At 44.1% G+C, this 11,764-nt stretch overlaps 1 protein-coding gene across 1 annotated transcript in view; it reads left to right on the top strand.

Moving 5' to 3' along the window:
- The first annotated feature begins 1,363 nt into the window (after window positions 1-1,363).
- tnfaip8l3 (tumor necrosis factor, alpha-induced protein 8-like 3) overlaps window positions 1,364-11,764 on the top strand; it is a 28,199-nt gene continuing 17,798 nt past the window's right edge. Inside the window, exon 1 of the mRNA XM_058630265.1 lies at window positions 1,364-1,734. Within this exon, the coding sequence (XP_058486248.1) occupies window positions 1,689-1,734 (46 nt within the window). The 5' untranslated portion in view covers window positions 1,364-1,688. The remainder of the gene's footprint in view (window positions 1,735-11,764) is intronic.

Below are 11,764 nucleotides of genomic sequence, written 5' to 3'. Positions count from 1 at the left end.
GAGTTAGGGGAAGGGCATCTTTCAAACCTTTCACGTAGTCAATGTTTTCCATTCTTAGTGCTTAAAGGTGCAGTGGGCAACTTTTAATGACTTTGGTTGTTGTTCCAAATCCAACTTTGTATCTGTAAAGCAATTCAAAACAACCACAGTGCTGTACAGAAGAATAAATAAGAGGCATAGAAGCTCACAAGAGGCGATAAGATACATCTAAAACAACTAAACTAAATCAAAAAAGTGGATAAAAACCACAAGAAAAACAGATCAAATTGTCAAGCAATACTATCAGACCTTACTGAAGGAGCGTTTGTGTGTATACAGCAGCAGCGTGGGGCCGGGTGTGTTTATCCCACCAAAAATCACTTGTGAATCTTTTTATTGCGGAAGCTTTTCTTGTGTTTTCACTCACACTCTCACCTGTTTGCAGTTGCCTCACTCTACTAGCGCAATGTTGCTGTTGCCTCCATCCGCCTTGACATCAAACAAAACACTTCCTGTGTGCAGTGCGGGAATGTCGCGGGGCGACCTCGGACATGAACACCACTCCTGTGTATGTGGAGCGTTCTGTGAGTTCAATTTAAATGACATTTGTTTCATTACAGACAGCTTTAAATTGGCCCCGGTGACATTTATTATCTCCAAGTAATCCTACATTTTATGTATTTGCTTAATGGCAGTGCGTTCTAAATCATGTGAGTGTTTTGTAACACACTGAATATTACCATAATACCACTTCCTCTCTTTCTTTCGCCCCCGTGGGGAGTATTGGATGATTAAATCCAGAGGAAGGCAGTAATGCACACATTATGAATGCCAACTGCTGTGGAACACCACCCTTAAAAAGGAGGATGAAACGGGACGGCAACCAAGGAGAAAACAAACACTTTAGTGGTGTGATAAGTGCATGAGAACTGTACGCTCTCAAACCCTTATCCCATTTACACGTTAATGACTGTAAACAGTTCAGATCCATTTAATGATTGGTGCAGGAAGTCAAACAGTAACCGGGCCGAAGTTCATGTGACCGGCACAGATAGTGGCTGAGTGACAACGGTCATGGGATTTTTTTTTTTTTTTTTTACTGCTGGAGATGAATTTCAAGTTGCCATGAATGACTCTCTGCCATTGCTCTGCGAAAACACAGGCAGCACTCTTACCCAGAGACAGAGAGCGGGAGGGAGAGAGGAAGCAACAGCACTTACAGCATACAGAAAGAGGTAGAGAAAGAGTTTGAGTGGAGCGAGCGTGAAGAGCCCGAGTGTGACAGGATCCCAATGAGAGGAGGAGGAGGAGGAGGAGGGACCAAGTGGCAAGGACAAGGGAGGGAGAACCAGAGAGGGGATGGACCGGGAGAGAGCAAGGGGAGGGAGCATTAGGAATTGGGAAAGTAGACGAGAAGGAAACTGAGGGAGTCAGAAGAAGAGAGGAGTGCAAAAGAAAAGGAGGCGAGATCAGCAAATAAGCCCAGTACTATTCCTCTCACAGCTGCAGTGATCCAGGCTGGGAGAGGTTTAGTTCAGCTCTCCAGGAGAAAAGAAATACAAAAGAAATTTAAAAAAACAACAACAAGATTTTTTTTTTTTTCTGTGTTGTGAAGAGATCCGAAAGGACTCCCTGGAGAGGAGAGGGAGCCAGAAGACGAGAGAGACGTAAGAGAGCATCTGTAGCCTCTGAGTGTCCTGCAGGGGAAGATGGACTCAGACTCCGGAGAGCAGAGTGATGGAGATCTCTCTCCAGGTAAGTCTCGCTCAATCTCAACCTCATTACTGCAACACCAAATCACTTTCTGACAAGTTGAAGTCACCGGGCTCTGAGCACATTCATTCTTCAGAGAGTGTTTTAGCTCTCCACAGTGTCAGTGAGTCATTCCGTCCAGTATTTCAGCTGATTTTCCTGGATTATCATCAGGTACTGGCTGTACCTTCATATCGTCCATTTTCCTGGCACTGTAACCCGATCAGCGGTTTCTTTCCACCTCTGAACACGTCTTCATTTTCAGTCTTTCTCTCTTCGCGTACCCCCGTGCCAGCAGCTCATAGCTGTGATGTGTCAAATGCAGACTTGTCTGTCACTCTGGGCTCTTGTGACGCCGGTGACTGGCGGAGCCTTGTTGAGTGTGCGAATGAAAGCCGGCCGAATCAGCACCAGGAACAGGCAGGCTCCGACACGTGCGTCAACACATCCCAGCTCCAGAGTTCATCGACACATCCTCCCCGAACACTCGCACTGTTATCTTCCCTGTGGGTCACTTGGAGCATGGAAATATTTGGACTCTGCAAAAACCCCTGAAAGAGGTCTACATGCCCCCCAGTGTTCTGAAAAGTGTGTGTGTGTGTGTATTACTAGTTGAACTGTGGAAAATTTAATCCCACGGGGGTTGAAACAGCCTCCTGCAGATAAGCTGCGTTCAAAGATAATGAATCAACTGTGATATGTTTTAATAACACTATGGAACAGTCGCCTTTGTATTCGATGAATATCACTGAAAGTTTTTTCCCTCTGTTGGTCGGATCATACCCTGTAAGAACACTTTAGATTAGGGAACACACAACTTACTAACATGCATATAAGTAGCATACCAGACCTTTATTAGTGATTATTAAGCATGTATTAACACCTTAATCAGGAAACATGTTAATTCATTTCGTAATAGAGGTAGAATAAGGTGTTAATATGTGCTTAATAATTACTAATAAAGGGCTAGTGTGCTGTTTATGCATGTAAGTGACTACCTAGTTAATAGTGAATATGTGTTCCCTAATCGAAAGTGTTAGCGATTTTTTTGGACCCTGTGCAAATGTCAGCTTTGTTGTTTGGCTTTGTTCACCATGCCACACCATCTGCTCCTGAAACGCCACTCAGACGGTCGCATTACTTTCTGACATGTCAGAAACTTTGCTCGGTGGACACGAGGCTCCTCGCGCGGTTGAAACTGAGTCGCGCGGCGTCTGCAAACCACAGCGTTGGACGTTATGTCTGGAAGCCAAGTTGCTCGAGATGTGGCAACGGCAACCGCGCGTCTCCTTACTTTTATTACCTCGTCCTCTCACACATCTTTGAGTCCAGATGTGCAGACATACTGTATATGGTGGTGTGTTTTAGGGAACACACACACACACACACACACACAAAAAGCACAAAGCAACAGGGTAAAGCACGCTTCTACCTTGTTAGCATTGTCGCTTGTTGCCATGGAGCTTTAAAAATGAATCTTTATTGACATTTTGTCAATAGCCTAATGGGCCTGCGGGGGCCAACATGCAGTTATTACACAAATAACAGTCATTTGTCTTTACATGTCGCATGTGTGAGATGTAACTCTAGTTAAGGTATTATGGTATTATTAGGTTATTATTATAAGACGGGCACAGAGTTTCATGTGTTAATGATCCTCTGCTGAATTCTGACCATCTGTCTGTCCATCTGGACAACTGTCTGTCTGACTGAGTCCATATCTAATAGGAGATTTAGCTGTAGACACATCCAGACGACATATTCATGTCATCTGCTGATTTCAGACAGACAGATCAAGGCTCAAAAAAAAAAGAATTAACCAGGACTCTTAAATGAAGCCACATTTTCTACATTGTGGCCAAACCATGGGCAGATGCTTTATCCATTCACTTTCATGTCAGTGATATTCACCGTTTTCCAATGACAGAGGCGGAGGTAAATCATTTCTCTACATATGCCGAGATCTGGTAACGCTTCCAGCGATACAACACTGGCCAAGTCTTTGAAGTGTATGGAGGTATTATCTTGTAAGCTTATCTTTCACGGGCCTAAAAGCACATGTAGACACAGGACGGGTGACAGCAGAGCAAAAGCAGAGTGACATTTTTCCACAGTTTGGAGAAAGCAGGAGCCTGACTCATCCTCATAATGCACGGCAGCGCGTGGATGTGCTGCAGTTTCCACTCTCCAGTTAACTGTCAGGGACAAAAAAAATAAATGATGACAAAAAAAACAAAAAAGAAGAAGAAGCAGCTCATTTTATAAGGTCAAATTCGCAAATGTATTTTGAAAACAGACGTGTTTTGAAAACCCTGTCGCACACAAACATGACTCGTGGATGAGGGCTGAGTGATTGATCTCCTCCTATAAGTCAGCAGTGTAAACACTGGCGTGTTTTGTTTCCAGTGTGGGTTTTTGTACATCGAGCTTTTTCTCTTTGGTCGTTGTTAGAAAGCGAGTTGACCTTACATGAGTCACGTCAGCGGATCGTCTGTGGTTATAATCACTCACGTAAACACAACAGGTAAACTCGCCCGGGTTCCATGCGGGAGCTAACCTCGTCTCCTCAGGTTGAGCACATACAGCAGTCAGTCCTCCATTTTTTGATAAATCAGGATGTACGAAGAATCTCCAAAACCAGCGTCTATTTGGATTAAAAAACATATCTCAATACAAGCAGGCGAGCACGTATCTCCATTGTTCCTGGGATTTAGTATTTTTGCGCTTTTCTATCATACAGTTTGAGCACGACTCGGCTCGGCTCCTCTTTTTTTTGCTTTTCCATTAGTGATAGTACCTGATACTTTTTTTTTTAAAAAGGGCATCCCCTGGCCAAGTGGAAAGGAAACTTGGCTTTTAACTGTAGGGGTGCAGGTTCAAATCCCCACCCGGCCAAAAGGGCTGGGGTACCCCTGAGCAAGGTACCCAACCCCCATTGCTCCCTGGGCACTACTCAGTGTGGCAGCCCACTGCTCCTAATTCTAGGATGGGTCAAATGCAGAGGAATATTTTAGATGGGCAGCCTGTGGCCAAGTGGAAAGGGAACTTGGTTTGTAACCGGAAGGTCGCCGGTTCAAGTCCCCACCAGGTTGAAAGGGCTGGGGTACCCCTGAGCAAGGTACCCAACCCCCAGCTCCCCGGGCGCTACTCAGTGTGACAGCCCACTGCTCCTAATTCTAGGATGGGTCAAATGCAGAGAATAATTTCCCCTAAGGGGGATTAATAAAGATAAATTAGTACCTGCTCTGGCGAGGTTGTAAGTGAGCTGAGCCGATGCTAAAAATTTGACGTCAACAGACTCTGCCTGCTGGTCACTGATTGGTCAGAGAGTGTCGGCACTGGAAGAGTCATGAGCGCCACGTCCGACACAAGAATCAAACCGGACAATGCCAAGCTGTAGATCAGTTAAAAAGAGTTAAAAGTCCTGAAAACAAGCGTTAATCTCTGACATTAAGCAAAGGAAATGTCTAAAATCTCAATACGACTGTGTCACATGGAGTCTGTGCGCTGCTCGTGAACAAATCTTTTGAATGAACCGACTCTCATGATTCAGTTTCCCCCCCGAAAAACAACTGCTTTGCTTTAACCGTCACTTGTCTGTGTGTTTGTGTCACGTATGAAACGACGTTGAGGAGGAACTATAAAGTAACGGGAAACCGAGTCGGGTAGAGGTATTCAGTCTAATGATTGAATTGACGTCACAGACAGACAGACAGACAGAGGGGTCCTTTTGTTGTGATAAAACCTGGAGACTAGCCCCACTGAGCTCTACTTACCAGTAACTATTGCGGAAAAAAAATCCCCTCCAGACGTTGAACACACACACACACACACACTCACACCTACAAAAGCTCACATTATTACCCATAATCGTCCAGTCATGCTCTGAGCATGCGGCTCTCCATACCAAGACCCACAGCCTGATCCACCCAGCTCTTCTCCCTGCGGTCGGACAGACGACCACAATTTACAAGTCAAAGTGTGCGTCACCTGTTCTCGCCAAAGACCGACACAGGCCTCTGACAGCATTATCACTCCCATGTTCTATATTTGAGTTGTTTGTTTTTAGTTTGACATTACGTTGGAGGACAGTGAATAATCAGCCCACAGTTTACTTTTGGCTGATTCATCGGTTCGGTCAGCGCGACTCACTATCACACCCGAACCAAATCTGCCATCTGCGGAGCTATTTCCAGGCAGCCGTTTAGTGTTTTCATCGCAGATCGTCGTTATGAAGGCAGACTCGCTGAGAAGAGAAGCCGCTCTCAATCGACTGTTGTAATAACAAATGTGACGCTCGTCGGGGCTGTGAGCCGTGGTTCCATTATAAACAAAACAGCAGCAGATGTTGTTTGATGACACAACTGAAGTTTTAGATGATGTTCTTTATTAGTTCTCGTCTGCTGGTGTGTGTATACATACTAATAAACAATAAGAGAGAAAAAAGTTCACAGCAGGGAAATTAGCATCCAGAGGAGAAGTGCCATGTTGGCAGACTGGTCACATGATCCGCACATGAGAGACAGGCAGAGCCGGTCAGTGCTGCACATACTGTTAACACTGATGAAATGCCCACACTCGTCTCTCATTCCCCCGGGCTTCCCGACACATGCATCCCTGAGTTTTCTCCCCCCACCTTTAATCTGGTCCACAGATGGAAAGCCCTCCACACACACACACACACACACACACAAGGGACACACCATGCAGGAGCTGGTTCTGGAAAATTGCAACATGAACTGAGCAACAAAAAAAACAGGAAAAAAAAGAAAAGAAAAGAGGAAAACAGAAGTGAAGCTGTAAATGGAAAAGACAACTCAGGACAAACGGCTTTTTCAGCTGCGGCGAAAAGTCAAACCGTGACACTCCAGGTCCGGTTCTGTGTGTGAAAGACACAATTCCTCTGTGGCTTCGACACGACTGAGCCGTTACCGAAACATGGAACCAGGCCGCAGAGACATTTTGACAAAGCCTCTCATAGGCACACACTCGGGAGGAGGAGGAGGAGAAGCCGCCAGTGGTTTCACTGGACGGTCAGTGGAAGCAAAGCAAAATAGTAACTAGTGGCGTCTGGTGTGAGCGAGGACAGCGTGTATCAAGAGAACTCCTGACTTTGCCATCAGCAGAACCTCGAGCTATGAGATGCAGTACACAGGAGCTGTGGTTCGGCTCCAGTTGTTTTATTTCTTCACTTGTGTTGAAATAAATCCACAATCATCTTGAACAAGGAATGTTTGAGGGAAATTGTTGCTATTTTTAGGGGCCTGCATGGTGTCTGCTTTCAATTTGGACTTTGTGGTTCGCACAAGTGTTTTCATCATCAGTGCCTGATGTGTTTGTGGAAATCACTGCAAGTCTGGGTTTGTCTTGAAAACCATCAACTTTAAGACCGGGGTCTGTGAGTCTGGACGGGGCAGCAGCTCACCACAGTATGGTTTGAAACTGTATCTGTCTAGCGCTTCCATTGTGGTGTGTGTGTGTGTGTGTGTGTGTGTGTGTAGGTCTGATGGCGATAGTTAATGTGGCATCACACGATGACGTGTAGAATCCAACAAATCACTGCTGCATACTAGTATTTGTGACACGGTATTTATTTGACAATAGTCTGATGCACTTCTAGGCTTTATATTATGGCCTGAAAGTGTTTCCTAAGGGTTTGAATTTAAAAAAATGGTGAGAAATATCTGAATTTTGGATAAAAAGCAACAGACCTACTGCATGTGGACAGTATTTGTTAAAAATAGAAATGCAAATGGCCTTGAATGTTCTCCGTCATAATGCATGGTACACTTAAACATTCATGTTGACAAATCAATGGACTGCAGTTGTGTCTAGCTCTAGTTTTTTGTTGTTTGCAGTTGGAGAGTTGGCTTGTGAAAGTGTTTGTGTCAATCATTACCAAAAACATAAACCATCGATGGCTCTAAGGATGCTTCAGACCCAAAATGAACCTGAGCATTAACATAGAGATTATTCCAACATATACGTAATCTTTTCCTCTCCCTCTTAACATATAATGGCACCAAAAAAAGTGAACTGAAATTGAAAATGAAGAGTGGGAGGCAATTATACACTCACACAGAATCCCTCTCAACTGAAATAACTGCTAATTATAAACACAGTAAGGTTGTGGTACGATTAAGCGTCGAGTATTTTACTGCATTTCACAGCAGTTAGTTCAGGATTATGTCACTTCGGGCCGCTTTTAGTGAGGATAAGTGTTCCTGGGTGTTGGTGGAATTAGAAATTATATTTATTATACACTTATATTTGTGGGTTTAAATATTTCATAGGAGACAATGGCAACAGTGAGAGACTCAAATTCCAAGCTCCGTTTCCCGCAGTCGCTGGGATTTGAATTAACTCACTTAAGGATCAGGTTTTGGCCAGTTGTGGAGAGGGTTAAGCCGAGAGAAGGAATGTAGTCCCTAAAAGTCAGAAACGACTACCAGTGTGTGTGTGTGTGTGTGTTGGTGTGAGTGTGTGTGTGTGTGTGTGTGTGTGAACCACAGTTATTTCCTGGTCATTAGTTAGTGGTGCGTTGGCAGCCAAAGGAGCAGCAGCACATTGGATGGAACCCAAAGTCATGCACAGTAAAAGGCCTTCAAGGCTCAAAGTACAGGCAATTTTATCACTCGAATCTAATTAAAGAAAGAGCAACCTTTCACAGACGCACGGAAACTCCACTGTTCATGGACAACCTTTGTTCCTCTATAATCCCACTTTATTATTTCATGTGTAGTGTCTAACACCTAACATTTAAGCACAAATGGCTATTTTTCCCTCAAACACTGGAGCTGTAGAAACACTAAATGTGCTTTCTAACATGAGGTCGAGCTAAAAAAAAATCAGTATAATGTAATTGAATGCGACCTGACTGTACTGTATTGGTCTTATGTTTGCTCGAGGCTGCAGGAAAAACAAGTAAACGCCAGTTTGAGAGTGTTTTCTGTAAAATGCTGGCCTCATTTCTCTGACTTCTCTGACCTGCGTGACAAACGGATGAGCAGCAGAGTGACGCGGGCTGTTTCAACTGTAATTGGCAACGCTGGAAACGTCAGAAACTGCGCGTTTGCCATTAGTCTGTGGCGAGTCGTGCTGTTATTACCTCGAGCGAGGAGGTTATGATTTTTTTTTTTGCAGAATAACTCAAAAATGTAAGAACATATTCGGATGAAATCTTCTGCGGATGCAGATTATAGCCCGAAGAAGAAATGATTAGATTGTGGTGATGGTGGATATGAAGCAGAGTGGCCTTGGCGGAGGCTTGCACTCTCTGAGTGCTTTACCTATTGTTTTTTTTAGGGAATTAAAACTGCAGTGTGTCACTTTTGGTGAGTTTTTTTTTTTATGTTACCTATCAGACCTGACTGAGGGAGCATTTGTGTGTATACAGCTGCAGCGCGGGGGCAGCTGAAACAATTAATCGAAGAATCGATTATTAATCGATTACTAAACTAATCGACAACTATTTTGATAATCGAATAATCGGTTTGAAGCTTTTTTCATGATTAAAACAGTATTTCCGATTGTTTAAGCTTCTTAAATGTGAGTATTTACTTCATTTCTTTGCTCTGGATAACAAAGAAATCATTAAAAGTCAATGATTTCAGTTAGTGGACAAAACAAGACATTTGAGAACACCGATCAGAGAATATAATCGACAGATTAATCGATTATGGAAATAATAGTTAGTTGCAGCTCTAGAGACAATAAGCAATTAAGCTGTCAAATTGCTAAAAAAAACAAGGTTGGAGACAATACAGGCTCATCTTATCTTATCTAGAAACCATTTGTGAGAAACCTGTTCCACAGCCGTCTCCCTTTACTCGCGCGACGCTGCTGTTGCCTCCATCTCTCTCGACGTAAAACACATCACTTTTCGTGTGCAGCAACGACAACAATATAGATCCGAAGACACTAACCGCTTTAGTGAGACACAACGTGTGAACTCACTGCAACATATTTTAAATGTTAGCGGTCCACGATAACACATTAATCTTTAAGCGGTAGAGTTTTTTGAACTGGGGTCACCATTATGTGGTTGGTGTTTGATTGGCAGAGCGAGATTACAACTGTCACACCAGAGACGCTGGTTTTCGTCCACAGTCTCGTGTGTGGTCATAGGTTTAGGCAGCAGAAGGGTTCTTTGGTTTGCGGGAAAAGCGGTTGTTAAATGGAAATAATGTTCGGCCTTAAGTCATTTTTTTGTAACTTGCCACCCCCTTCTAACCTTGATAAAGCTCTACTATTCTTCCATCCATGAGCTATACCTGATTATTCTTTACACAAAACTATGCAAATATTTATTCCAGCTAAGCTTTAGCGTCAAAACAAGGGGATATTGTTCTGTAAAATCAGCTGCGCCGGCAGAAAAACCATGCTTTCTATTGATGAAAAACATATTTGCTGAGGCTCTGTGTTATATATAAACATCATTTCTTGGAAAAAAGATTCTATTACCTTAAAATTTTACAGTCCTGTCCCAGCAAATAACATAGATTATAGCCAAGGGAAATGTGCTTTTCATGGCACAGATCCAGTTGTAGATGGCAGCAGTTTAAAGCAGGGGCCGGGGGATTCAGCTGCGGCGAATGACGGACTGAGCTTCTCTGTAAGTAAGTGGAGGCTTCTCACTGCAAACTCACTGCAACTGGCTGAGCTAGTAAACAAACCAGGAGGCCAGAGTTATGGGAAAAGCTGGCACGGCCCTGGATGATTGTGTGTGTGTGTGTGTGTGTGTGTGTCTTTGTAAACGATGCCATGGCATGCTGAGACTTGGCCAAGGTCAATGAGAGGAGCAGCACACCCGGGGCCGGAAAACACTTACTTCCAGCTCAGTGTCGTAGATCTAGTGCGAAATGGACAGAAGGAAGAGGAAGAGACCGTCGATGTGAGCTTCACAAAAGACGGCAGGTTAAAAAGGGAAAAGTAGGCGGAGACGGTGGTTTTCATGTCCTGTGTGGGTCTGATTCTGATGGACGTGGATGTTGGATGTGTGATTCCATACGTCCTTCCATAGACAAATAGATGTGATGGAATATCCTCATCCGACTGTCTCCATTTCACTTCTGTTAATCGTGTTAGAATTGTCACAAATTAAAATATGTGTATCCTTCTCTCTTTCTCTTTCTCTGTAAAAAAAAAAAAAAGGGCTTAGTTGCTTTATTTCAGATGGAAAAGATTAGGGGAAGTACGTGTGTGTTTCAGTTCCAGTCCAGATAAAGTAAGGAAACCCCGATATTTCATCCTCGTGCTCAGTCTCACAGTCTGTCATCACAGTTCTCACACACACACAAACACGCCCACCCACACGTTTGCACCAACTTCCTATAAATAGAGTTATGAATTAGATTATTTTCAGGAGACGGTTGGATTGTTTCTGCAAACTCTTGCACAGCCTCGGCCCTAAAATATCGCATTTGCAGCAGCCTTTTTGGTGCTTTGCTTATCTGCTCCAAACAAATGGCTGTTTTTGCAGATAAACGTGTACAAAACAGCACTTCCTGTGTGCACAGACCTCCTGGACGCTGGCCCCTGAATGCACAACCTGGTTCGAGTTTGAACATTAACAGAAATCCTTTAATTATAGGGAAAATATTCAGTATTTCAAACCGACAGGATCTGTCAGCAGGTTATCGTGGCAGAGCTCTGTTCCAGAGAAGCTCCCACAGGACAAGAGCGGGGACGGGGAGACCGCCTCCAGCCGGTTCCCATGCCCAGATAATCAGCTAACTGGTTCTCCTGGCTCTTTGGCTAAACAATAGCAGACATGAGCAAACCACAGCTGGTGGAGACATTAGTTTTACACCAGAGGAGAGGTCAAAGGGCAGGTATCTCACAGGGCCCTTAACAGGATGTTCCGTGTACCACTTCTCATCCTCCGCTTCTGTGGCCCTCTCGACGACAAGTGGCTGTGATGAAGCCAAGGGCAGAGAGCGAAAGGCGGAGGTCAAATCGCTATCTCTCTGCTGGTGACAGGCGATCAAACCGGCAGCACATTAATCAATCAGACATCTCCTGCCACTGCCAG

The sequence above is a fragment of the Solea solea genome, chromosome 5 (genome assembly GCF_958295425.1).
Source record: "Solea solea chromosome 5, fSolSol10.1, whole genome shotgun sequence".
NCBI classification, from domain to species: Eukaryota; Metazoa; Chordata; class Actinopteri; order Pleuronectiformes; family Soleidae; genus Solea; species Solea solea.
This window is presented reverse-complemented; position numbering and strand designations above follow the sequence as displayed.